Source organism: Macrotis lagotis, chromosome 1, assembly GCF_037893015.1.
Source record: "Macrotis lagotis isolate mMagLag1 chromosome 1, bilby.v1.9.chrom.fasta, whole genome shotgun sequence".
Lineage (NCBI taxonomy): Eukaryota > Metazoa > Chordata > Mammalia > Peramelemorphia > Peramelidae > Macrotis > Macrotis lagotis.
In genome coordinates this window covers 291175266-291187497 of record NC_133658.1, presented here as the reverse complement: position 1 = coordinate 291187497, position 12232 = coordinate 291175266, and the positions used below count along the sequence as shown (strand labels likewise).

General features: G+C 40.5%; 1 protein-coding gene, 1 long non-coding RNA gene and 1 pseudogene across 3 annotated transcripts in view; 2 read left to right on the top strand and 1 right to left on the bottom strand.

The window, feature by feature from the left end:
• Positions 1-452: 452 nt before the first annotated feature.
• On the bottom strand, positions 453-11783 carry LOC141505262 (uncharacterized). Its single transcript, XR_012473571.1, has 3 exons — positions 10906-11783; positions 1057-6802; positions 453-801 (listed from the first exon to the last, which is right to left on the bottom strand). It is a non-coding gene; the product is annotated as an uncharacterized LOC141505262 (long non-coding RNA).
• On the top strand, positions 7118-8266 carry LOC141505477 (neuroplastin pseudogene; annotated as a pseudogene).
• Positions 11656-12232, top strand: part of TOR1B (torsin family 1 member B) — a 13269-nt gene continuing 12692 nt past the window's right edge. Inside the window, exon 1 of one of the 2 annotated variants that reach the window (XM_074210958.1) lies at positions 11656-12023. In XM_074210958.1, coding sequence (XP_074067059.1) covers positions 11690-12023 — 334 coding nt within the window. In that variant the 5' untranslated portion in view covers positions 11656-11689. The remainder of the gene's footprint in view (positions 12024-12232) is intronic. The other variant, XM_074210957.1, reaches the window with a different exon arrangement.

The window sequence follows — 12232 nt, the reverse complement described above, 5'->3', positions numbered from 1 at the left end:
TTTAATTGGGGATTTTTGATTTGTTCTTTCTCTAATTTTTTTAGTTGCATGTTTAGTTCATTGATTTCCTCTTTCTCCAATTTATTCGTGTAAGCATTTAAAGCTATAATATATCCCCTGAGAGTCGCTTTGAATGAATCCCATAGGTTTTGGTATGCTGTTTCATTACTATCATTATCTAGGATAAAATGGTTAATTCTTTCTATAATTTGTTTTTTGGTCCACTCATTTTTTAAAATGAGGTTATTCAGTTTCTAATTGGTTCTGGGTCTATATCCCTTGGCCCAATATTGCATATGACTTTTTTTTTTGTTTGTTTCTATACTTTCTTTTTCTAAATTTATTTTTATTAAAGATGTTATTTGAATTTTACAATTTTCCCCCCAATCTTGCTTCCCTCCCCCCACCCCCCCATGGAAAGCACTCTGTCAGTCTTGACTTTGTTTCCATGTTATACCTTGATCCAAATTGAGTGTGATGAGAGAGAAATCATATCCTTAAAGAGGAGGAGAGAAGTCTAAGAGGTAACAAGATCAGACAATAAGATATCTGTTTTTTTCAAAATTAAAGGGAATAGTCCTTGAACTTTGTTCAAACTCCACAGCTCCTTATCTGGATACAGATGGCACTCTCTTTTGCAGACAGCCCAAAATTGTTCCCGATTATTGCACTGATGGAATGAGCAAGTCCTTCAAGGTTGAACATCACTCCCACGTTGCTGTTAGGGTGTACAGTGTTTTTCTGGTTCTGCTCATCTCACTCAGCATCAGTCATGCAAATCCCTCCAGGCTTGAGGAACCTCTTAAGATTTTTGAAATAGCCAATAAAAAAAATTGAATGTATTCTTAAGCAACTTCACAAAATTCAAAGTTAACTACTCTATTACAGAGATATTAGCCATAAGCACAGGCTTCATTCAAAAGATGAAATCTAAATTTCCCAGTCCCACAAAAAGTCTTCCCCCTAATGATACTATTCTAGCCCAAGAAGGGTGTGTAAAAACATAAGACCAGTATTAAATCCCATTTGTTCCATTCATCTCTTGTCCATAGATACCTGGCATAAGATGTAGCAATAAAAGCATCAGTTAAGTCACTTCCAAGGATCTCTTGTATTTCAATAGCCTACGCTTCCTCCTTATGTTGATTCTCTCCTTTAGTGATAATGTGGACATTCCTTTCAGGAACCTGGATTTTGCCATTTCCTGTGGAAATACAAACATATCCTCCTGGCCCTCAGATTATTACCTCATTGGGTCCTTTACACTTTCCTTCCCTATTTTTTCACATTACTTTTTTCTTGCATAGGGTATTCATATTGACCTTCTTGAAATACCTGCTTATTTCATTTGCATCATTCAATTCCCCAAAATTTTATAGCTGGAGTAAGCCAATTGGAATCAAATTTCAAAAAATTTATAGTATAAATTGTATAATTCAATCTACTGACGGGCTTATCATATATTCCCCCTTTTTGTTTTTGAAGCACCATTTTAATCATCTGGTTAATTTTTTTTAAGTTTGTTTTTTTTTTTTTGCAAGGCAATGGGGTTAAGTGTCTTGCTCAAGGCCACATAGCTAGGTAATTATTAAATGTCTGAGGCTGGATTTGAACTCAGGTACTCCTGACTCCAGGGCCCATGTTCTATCCAGTGTGCCACCTAGCCACCCCCGGTTCATTCTTTCAACCAACCCTTGCCCCTTTGGATTGTAAGGAATTCGTGTAATATGTGTGATATTCCTGTAATATGTGTGATAGCAAATTGTGCACAAAAGTTTTTAAACAATTGAGTGAGAAAGGCTGGACCATTACCAATCTTCAAAGTCTTGGGAAGGCCACCAAGAGAAAAGCAACTCAATAAATGAATTCCCACATCTTTAAAAGCCTCCCCGGTTTGTGGAGTCACCCAGACAAAGCCCAAGTAGGTATCAACACAGACATGACCATACTCCAGTCTGCCAAACTCAGATACATGAGTGACATCCATCTGCCAAAGAGAATTTGAACCCATCCCCTTAGAATTCACGGAATCCCTTGATGTTTTCAGGATAAAAGGCACACAATGAGTACACTGTAGCCCAATTTTCCTAGCTTGTTCTTTGATAATCTCATACAAACCTCGTGATGATTGCACCCACAGATGTGATGTATCATGAGTCTTCATCGCTTCAAAAATAGGAAAGGTTAATATAGCATCAGCAATAGCATATCTTTCAACTATAGGACCTGGAGCATCAGTATAAGACCTAATATGTAAGCAAAATAGAGGACAAGTGCATCTTCTAAGTAAAAGTTGCAATTTCTGAAATAATTGAATAATACTCTGGTTATTTGGTGTCCTTAATTTGGGAAGTTTCTAAATGCTGTAGTACACCCCAAACATATTTACTATCTGTGATAATATTGATGGGTTCATTAATTGTCACAGTTTGTACTGCTGCATAAAGTTCATTTTGTTGGGTGGATTGAAATGGAGTAATAAATAGATCCCTTCTATTTCTATCTGGAATATAAAAGGAAGCTCTGTTATTTCTTGTTGCATCTGTAAAGACATTTATACTATCTACAGGATCCTTTTTCACTATCTGCTCCACAATCCATGGCCATGAAGAGAAAAACTTACTAAGCATTAATGGTGATTTAGATCTTATTGGCATATTCACCAAAATCTGTCATTCTTCCAAGTGCTTAATACTGTCATCTATAATTTCCATCCATAATGGAAAGTAAATCTTTGAAGATTCTTTTCCAAATAACCCTGTCACTCTATTTCTAGCCTTTTTAATCAAAAGTGCAAGCATTTGCAAGTACGTAATGAACACATTCTTTCTCTGCACACTTAAATATACCCATTCCACAATGCCTTGTCCCTGATGTATAATCCCAGTAGGACACTATATAGTGTCCAAAATAGTTATCTCAAGGCCCTACAAATGATGTGATCTTATACTGTGTTGATCATGAATCAATTGCATAATAGTCTGAATGCTAGACTTTGCCTCTGCAGTCCATTCCCTCTTTAATAACAAATTCTTGTTTTCTCTCAGCATTTCATACAGTAGTTTCATAAGATCATTAGAAATCCCGACCCAGGGTCGTATCCACTGTATATCACCTATCAACTTCTGAACATCATTTGATGCCTGTACTTTGTCTATATTCAAAGCAGGAGGCTTGAATTTTATGGTGGTGGAATCTACCTGGAAACCTAAATATTGAAAAGGAGAGTGTTTTTGTATTTTGTCTGGAGCTATCACTAATCCATATTTCTTAAGATCAGCTGTGGTATCTTGTAACATCTCTTCCAATACTTCACTATTTTCGTGAGATGCCAAGATGTCATCCATACAATGTAAAAAATATGCATCTTTATATTTGTTCCTAATGTACATGTTTCATGTACAAAATATTGACATATAGTTGGACTATTTTCCATTCCTTGTGGCAACACCTTTCAATGAGGAGCTTCAAGGTTTGTGTTGGGAATGGAAAAGGCAAATTTCTCATAGTCTTGTGGGTGAATGGGAATAGAATAAAAACAATCTTTAATGTCAATCACCCACAACAGTTGCTCTTTGGGAATCATGTTAGGAGAAGGTAATCCTGGTTGTAAAGCACCCATGTCTTTAGTAACCTCATTGATTTTTTTGTAAATCTGTTAACATCCTCCATTTCCCTGATTTCTTTTTTTATAGCAAACAGAAGGGAGTTCCAAAGGCTGTGACTCTTTTCCACATGCCTTTGTTCTAATTGTTCCTTAATTATATCTTTTAAGACTAAAGTCTTTTCTTCTGTAAGGGGCCACTGTTCCACCCATATAGGTTGCGAATTCTTCCATTCTAATTTAACAATTGGTACATTAATCCTTTCCAACTCAACAACAGCCCCAATCAAAATATCCCTGCTAATTTTTGCGCCTAATTGACCAAATATATCTCTTCCCCATAATACTGTAGGGAGTCCTTCAACTATGAAGGGAGTGACAGTCCCTGCTTTATCTTCTTTTCTCCATTTCAAGTGTTCTCAAGAAATTTGTTTCCTGTTGAGCTCCAATACCTACTAGGTTAGTATAGGCAGCTTGTTTAGGCCAAGCTTGTGGCCAAGTCTGTATGGGAAACAGTCCGATCTGGCCCAGTGTCAATCAAACCTATGAAAGCAATTCCCTCTACTTGGATAACACAAAGAGGTTTTTCTGAAGAAATTATAGTAGTGAACATGGTTTCATTATTGTTTCTCAGTTTTGGCCCCTTTATCAGCTCCTTTTTCTCACAATTTATAAAAGATCTTGAAAAAACAACTGAGCTATATATTGGTTTTCATTTATGTAATGATCAGCAGCAGCAGCATTCATTATTGTAATAGAGAAAATTTCCCCACTCACATGCCTTATTATAGGTATGATATGAATATATTCTGGATTTGGTAGAGCACATTCCTTATCCATTAATTGTAAAGGATGAATAGGCACTTTAATAGAAGCATGTGGAGGTACCCTAAGTTTCCCATTACTCTTAACCATCAATATTTTTGTATGGATCAGTTTGCTGCCAAAGCTGCATACTGGTTTTTCCATTCCATCCCCTGCTGCTCCTGAACTGTTATACCCCAGGATTGTTTTTGAGGGACCCCTGGGAGAGGGCCCCTTTCCCCATTTAAATATCCTTGTTTACATGCTGATGCCCAGTACCCTACCTTTTTACAGTTTGGACAAGCAGTTTTAAGAAGATGTGTCCTGACCTTTTTTGGTTTTAGCTCTTTGGATACTCCAACAATTTTTTTTAAATGCCCAGGCTTCCCACAAACAAAGTATGTCCATTTCTCTTTATTTCCTATGTGCATATTAGTAAATGCTTCTGTCATCAATTCTGCATGATACACCTGAGACCCTACTCTGTCACATTTTTGAATCATTTCCTCAACGGTGGCATCCCTTCTTAAGCCAATTATTGCTTTCTGAGAATCAGCATTTGCATTAGCCCATGCTGTTTTATTAATACGTCTATTCCTGCTACATCTCCTAAATCTTCCTACTGCCTCCTGCAGTCAGACAAAGAAATCTACACAAGTCTTTGTTGGGTAAGTGCAAGTGGTTCTTTCTTTTCATTTTGTATTGGAATATGTCCCCAAGCTCTCTTTACATAGGTAGGAATTCTTTCACATATTTTTAACCCATAATTTATTTGGTCTGCGTTGTTGTGAAACTGACCTGTGCCACTTAATTGTCCATAATATGTGGTGGCATTGGGACTTTGCACATGCCTCAAAGCCATCTGTCTACACTGTTCTGCAAACTTCTTCATCCAAAAGACAGATTGTCCAGGTGATAAAAATGCCTTAACTATCTGCTTCCAATCATTAGGTGTTAATATGAAATATGCAAGAGTATCCAATTGTAACTGGACAAGAGGTGATCTTGCCCCGTATTCCCCCACTGCCTTCTTTAAATCTCTGACTGTGTTTATATCTACTGGTTCATGTATTCGCCTAAGGTTTCCTGGATTAAAAGGATCTGGCTCCTCAATAAGAGGATATGACTGAAATTCAGTTCCTAAGTCTCCCAAACTCTCACCCTCATTTCTGGCCCTTTCAATGACTTTTTGTAATACTGAAGTTTCTCTACTAGATGGTGCTGTAGGACTAATCCTAGGCCTTTTTTGATAATTTTTTTTCTCTTTTTCCTCAGTACTTTCCGTTTCCTTCACACTTCCTTGCTGCCATTCCCTTTTAAATACTTTTAATATCTGCCCCATGATAACATTTACCCTGTTACCTCCTCCAAGGGATGTAGCCTGGAAGCTTTTTCCTCGCTTGTATGACAGCTCAAAGTCTTCGTCCTTTGAAGTTTTTTCCTCAACAGCCCAAAGTCTCTATCCTTTGATGCGTGTTTATGCTTGGTCCTTCTCCTGAACTCCAATCAGATGGCCATGAATATGCTTGTTTCATGCCTTTGTGCTCCATGCTTAAGTGCCATATGTTAGGAACCTGTCAGCTAATCATACGATATATCCATAGCTATTATTTTATCCAGGTAAACACTGAAGAGCTGACACATTTATTTCACAGAATACAAGTGCTTAAATACCCCTCTTGGTCCCTGGTTTTCCCCAACTCTTTAAGTAGCCAGTCGAACAGGTGTTTACTCCCTCAGGCTAGTACTGCCATACAATGTTACTACTCAACAGTCTCTTACACATTCCCAACACTGTTGCTGATAGAACCAGGTTTACCTCCAAAGGATACAAAGCCATGGAGCTTCTCTCTGCTTCCAGCTTTTGGCTTCTGATGGAGACCTCAGTTAAGGAGAGACCTTTTTCTCATAGAAGGAATAGGCTCTGCTCTTCCTCTTTTTTAAGTTCAGAGGTTGTTCTGCTATTTGTTGTTATTCAGTTCTTCAGTCATGTCCCACTCCTTGTGACCCCATGGCCTCATAGCATGCCAGGCCCTTCTATCCTCCACTGTCTCTTGAAGTCTGTCCAAATTCATGCTTGTTGTTTCCATAAAAATTACTTATCCATCTTAACTTCTGCTATCCCCTTGTCCTTTTGCTTCTAATCTTTCCCAACATCAAGGCCTTTTCCAATGAGTACTACCTTCTCATTATATGGCCAAAGTTTTTAATCTTCAGTTTCAATATTTGGCTTTCCAATGAATAACTTTAATTAATTTCTTTAAGTATTGGCTGATTTTTTTCTTCCTGCTATCCAAGAGACTTTCAAAACTTCTCCACTGCCACAATTTGAAAGTATTGATCCTATAGTGCTCAACTTTCTCAAAGCCCAACTCTCACAGTCATATTTTATTACTGGAAAAAAACATAGATTTGATTGTTAGTTCTCTGATCAAAATTCTCTCATAAGGAGATCTGTCTGTTACTCTAAACCAGAGGTGGGGAACCTTTATTCTGTCAAGGGCATATAGATATTTGTAACATTATTTGTCTGCTATATTTGACCAAAGATTTAATTCACTCCTAAAAAACTCCTAGATTTATTGAATTTCAAGTCTTGCTTGTGCCCTCACAACACCAGGCCAATATGGCTGGCAAGTGGAGATTCCCCACCCCTGCTCTAAATCTTGACTGGAATAGAAGATTCCTTGATGAGATCCCTTTACCCAGATGCCAACCTCTGTCCCAGTTTCCTAGATTAATTCTTTTGTAGAATAGCAAATTATGGCTGAGAGGCAACATGGTAAAAAAGATAAAGTGTCAATCTTAAAACCAAGAAGCTCTGTGTTCAAATCCTGACTCTGATATATACAGTCAGTGTGACCTTAGGCAAGTGTCACGCTACAGTGTAACCTCACCTCTAGCTCCCACAGCCTCCAGTACAACTACTGGACCAAGAATGGGGTGGAATTGACAGCCACCCATAAGAATGTCACCAACATGGAATACAAAGTCAACAAACCCCGATCAGAGGATTCAGGAGAATACCACTGTGTGTTTCAGTTTTTCAGTGCCCCGAAGGCAAATGCCACCATTGAAGTGAAAGCTCTGCCTGAGATCACTGGCCACAAAAGAAGTGAGAACAAAAATGAAGGGCAAGATACCCTTACATACTGAAAGTCAGTTGGATATCCTTACCCAGACTGGGTATGGCGAAAGAAGGAAAATGGCGTGTTTGTGGACTTACTCAACACCTTGGGACAATTCTTCAACATCAACAAGGAAAACTATACCAAGCTGAACATCGTTAACCTCCAAATAACTGAAGATCCTGTCAAGTATGAGTGTAATGCCACCAATGCCATTGGCTCAGACTCTGTCATCCCTGTACTGAGAGTGTGGAGCCACCTGGCCCCACTCTAGCCCTTCCCAGGGATCTTGGCTGAAATCATCATTCTTGTGGTGATCATTGTCATATATGAAAAGAGGAAGAGGACAGATGAGGTTCCAGACGATGATGAACCAGCTGGACCAATGAAAACCAACTCTACCAACAATCACAAAGATAAAAACTCGCGCCAGAGAAACACAAATTAAGTACTGCTCACAATAGCTTTATTTTCCTGAGATTGGTGGCAACATGACCTGCTAAATTTCATGCCTGGACCTCTTTGGTTCCATAACTCCAGCTATATTGGATTTTTTTTCTTTTTTCTCTCCTGATTTTCCAAGTGAGCAACAATAGGATGACTGTCTAAAGCATGCCTTATTAGCCTCTCCTATAAGGATGACCTAGCCAGACACATTTTAAACAATGCTTCAATGTAGAAGGTGTAAACTCTTTGGTGCTTGATGTGCTATGAATGTTGCATTTTTTTCCTTTGTGAAAATATTTAAATAGAAGAAAGGTCCTGTGAGGATCAGCTCATGCATGCGCCATCTTTTACTTAATGCAGCTATTACATTGGCAAAGCTCTAAATTGCACTGCTGCCATCTAGTGATACATTTTTGTAAAGTACAGCAACCTAAAAATATATAGAGTATATATATATTTATATTTTGGGGGGTGGGGAAACTAAAATACAGTAAACACTTGATTCCTTTTTAAGCTGCTGATATTCATTTCTTATTGTATATTGTCAGGTGAGAGAATTGTACTGTTCTGGTACTTAGAGAAGAGTAATATAAACTGAAATTTATAATCTTAAGGGCTTAACCTAAGACTTTAATGAGAAACTGGGACAGTCTAATGAGCAGTTATGATAAATTGCAGTAAATACTACATATATATGCATATATGTGTGTGTAATTGCTTTTTAAGTGATTTCATTGTTAAATCATGTAAATTCTAAAATCCTTTTGCACTGATGTGTTGAACCATATTCTTTGTACATTCAAATCAGGCAGACTTTTATAATTTACTTTTTTGTTTTCAGTGATCTTAAAAGTATTATAGCATGGTAATATTCTATGCAACTAATTATACATCTCAGTTGGACACTGTAATTTCCTATTTTGATTTAACACTTGATTGTAGAATTACAACCTGACAAGGTTCTCATTTGGTGCAGAACTGTCGATGCATGAACTTGTGTTCTATGTATTTGTTGAAGTGCAATGATATATAAAAGTAAGTGGATTCGCATGTTTTTAAAAATAAAACACTGACAAAAGAAAAAAAAGAAAATAACATCTTAAAAATCAGATTGGGGGGTAGCTAAGTGGAGCAGTGAATAGAGTACTGTCCCTGGAGTCAGGAGGACCTGAGTTCAAATGTGACCTCAGACATTTAATAATTAGCTGTGTGACCTTGGGCAAGTCACTTAACCCCATTGCTTTAACCGTAAAACGGGTTTTATTGGGAATATTTCACTTACGTGTAACTGAGAAAATAAAATACTAAATCAAAATATAATTTTATCAATCCATCAGTGAGTGTAAGTTCTTACTCATATACTATTCAAGTCTAATAAGCAATTGTAATAGTAAATTGATTTTACACATGCACTGTGAACTGCAGATTTGTTGGGTTGGGAAGCAGAAGGCTATATTTGGAAGACAACATTACATAGAAACAAAAGTTATCAATAATTTTTTTCACTCTAAGAAGGGGAATTGGATGCCTCATGATGCAGTTCTCAATACTTTAAGACTTTATTTTAAAAGATTATTTAAAAAGAAAATAAACTAGTTCAGTGATTACTAGGTTTTCTTCCAAAGAATTATAGAATCATAGAAATAGCACTTTAATGATTATCTAGTTAAGCCCTCTCATTTTACAGAGGAGAAAACAGATCTAACAAGACAAAGAACTGTGATTTGGGAGGTACTAAGTAGAAAAGCTGTAGCTGAAACCCATTTCTTTTGATTCTAAGGCCAATGTTCTTTTGAAACTAGCTCTCTGCCTTCCTCTTCTTCCCTACTCCTACTCCTCAAAGTACAGGGTCTTATTCACACTTTAAATCTTCCAAGGGCATGTGATTTATCACATGTGCAGATCATAAACCAAATGTCTGTTACCAAAAAGAAATTCTTCATCTGGTGGTCAGCCATCTTTTGATGGGTCTTTCCATACTTAGGTAGAATGCTTCTCAAAAGACAGCTACTGTATGTCATCTCTGGCACATACTTGAAATCTTTCCAGACTGGGAGTTCTTGGCAAGACTTATAATTAGCTGGCATCGCTGACCTTAATAAATATTCATTGATTTAAATAAAATTAAATCATAAGCATCAAATTGGGAATCTACTGCAATGGTGAACAGGAAAAAATTCTGTATTCAGACATAGGAGACCTGTACTCTCTCCTATCCAGGTTCGGTCAACTAAGGAATCTTGATGTTTTTCGTTTTATGGGTTATCATAGGTCAAAAACACACCAACTGGTGGAAAGTCAACTAGTAATGAACTTCTTCATTTTTAGGGTGGTCCTTGGAAAACAGTTTGCCACTAAAGTTTTTTGAAGTTTTTTTGAAATTTATTTTCTTTAGCTTCCAGATTTTGTACAGGAATTTACTCTGAGAATCCTTAGACTAGGTACACTTCTTGGAATTTAAGTGTTGGAGGGAATTTTAATCAATTAGTCCTTCACCTTTTTTAATCTGGAAAGAGTAGGGAAATAAATGAACTATCAATCCTTATTCAAATGACTGGAGGATTAAAAGCAACCAGTAGTGTATTTTACAATTGGAAGTGACTGTAGATATCATCTAATCCAACGTTATCTTTTTTTTAAATTTTTTTTTAGGCTTTTGTAAGGCAATGGGGTTAAGTGGCTTGCCCAAGGCCACACAGCTAGGTAATTATTAAGTGTCTGAGGATGGATTTGAACTCAGGTACTCCTGACTCCAGGGCCGGTGCTCTTATCCATCGTGCCACCTAGCTGTCCGGCAATACTGTCTTTTTACAAATAAGGAAAATGTATCACCAGCAACAGTCTTATCACTTTTCAATCAGACTTCTTCAAATGTTTGCATTGGTGTAACCATAAGAAAGATCCAAAGGTAAAATAAACAACCTGGGACGGTGCTGGCTTCTCCCAAGCGGAAGGTCTTCAAGCAGAGGCGGAATGAGCATTCCTTGGGTGTTTTAACATTTGTTTCCAGGTCCCTGGACAAGGTCTAGTTACAGAGTCCCTTCCAGCTGGGACTCTGCGGTCACTAAGCCTGGCTCTCAATTTTCTCGGTTTCCAGGCTTGCTTTGGTCTCCGCGACGAGCAAGGTTTACCAGGCACTGGATGGGCCTTTCTTCACTTGCCCCTGGGAACTCCCGTGGCTGCTCTGTTTTACCCAGGAGGGCACTCGGGGGATTTGCTGCATGTTAAGCTCTGAGGCAGCACCCCAACCCATGTCTTGCTATCGGGGCGGGGTTCAGGGCCGGGGCCGGCCTCGGGAGATGATCTGGGCCTGCCGCTTGCTCACTCTCAGAGGAGGCCCAAAGAAGGGTGGCGTCTCCCGGGTCGGGGTCCAAAGCGGAGGAGCTGGGAACTGAACTGGGCCCCGGAGTCCGGGGCGCCGCGCTCCTCCCGCGCCGCCACGTGTCCATGGCTCCAGCGGCCCCTCTACCCCTCGCCAGCACACACACCCCCCGAATCCAGGAGGCGGGAGACTCGGAGGAAGTTAAAACCCAGGCTTCCGGTCACGTGAGCCCAGGCGGCAGGAACGTGCGGTGGGCTGGGCGGAGTTCTCAGGAAGTCGTGCCCCTTCCAGCCTCGCACTTCCGCCAAGATGGCGTAGCCCGCCTCGCGGAAAAAATGGCGGAAGTTAGGCGAGAGACGTGGCTCCTCCTCCGCTCCGACAAAAATGGAGTCTCCCGAGGAAGGTTCCGCGCGTCCTTGGGGCCCAGCGGAAGTGACGCGTGGGGCAGAAGCCCGGCTCCTGCGGCCCGGGCTGCCGGGCTCTGTGTCCGCGGTCGCGATGGGCCAGCTCCAGGGGCCGGCTCCGCCGCCGCCGCCGCTCCCGCCGCTGCTGCTGCTGCTGCTGCTGCTCCTGGCCCCGGGCGCCGCGCCGTTCGAGCCCATCACCGTGGGCATCGCCATCGGGGCCGCCTCGGCGCTCACCGGCTACCTCTCCTACCCGGACTTGTACTGCCGCTTCGTGGAGTGCTGCCTCGAGGAGCAGCCGCTCAACGCCTCCGGTAGCGGGCCGCGGCCGGGGTGCGGGCGGAGCGGGGATCCGCCGCCATCGGGGGGCGGGGAGCGGGGTGGCGGCCCCCGGGGGGCCGGGAGGCCGGGGAGAGACGCGCCCCGAAAGCAAGAAACCAAGGCCGCATCGAATTAAGTCGGGAAGGTCCGCCGGACATCGGCCAGGGCCCGGGAAGGGCGGGAAACGAAAGCCTGGTGGTGG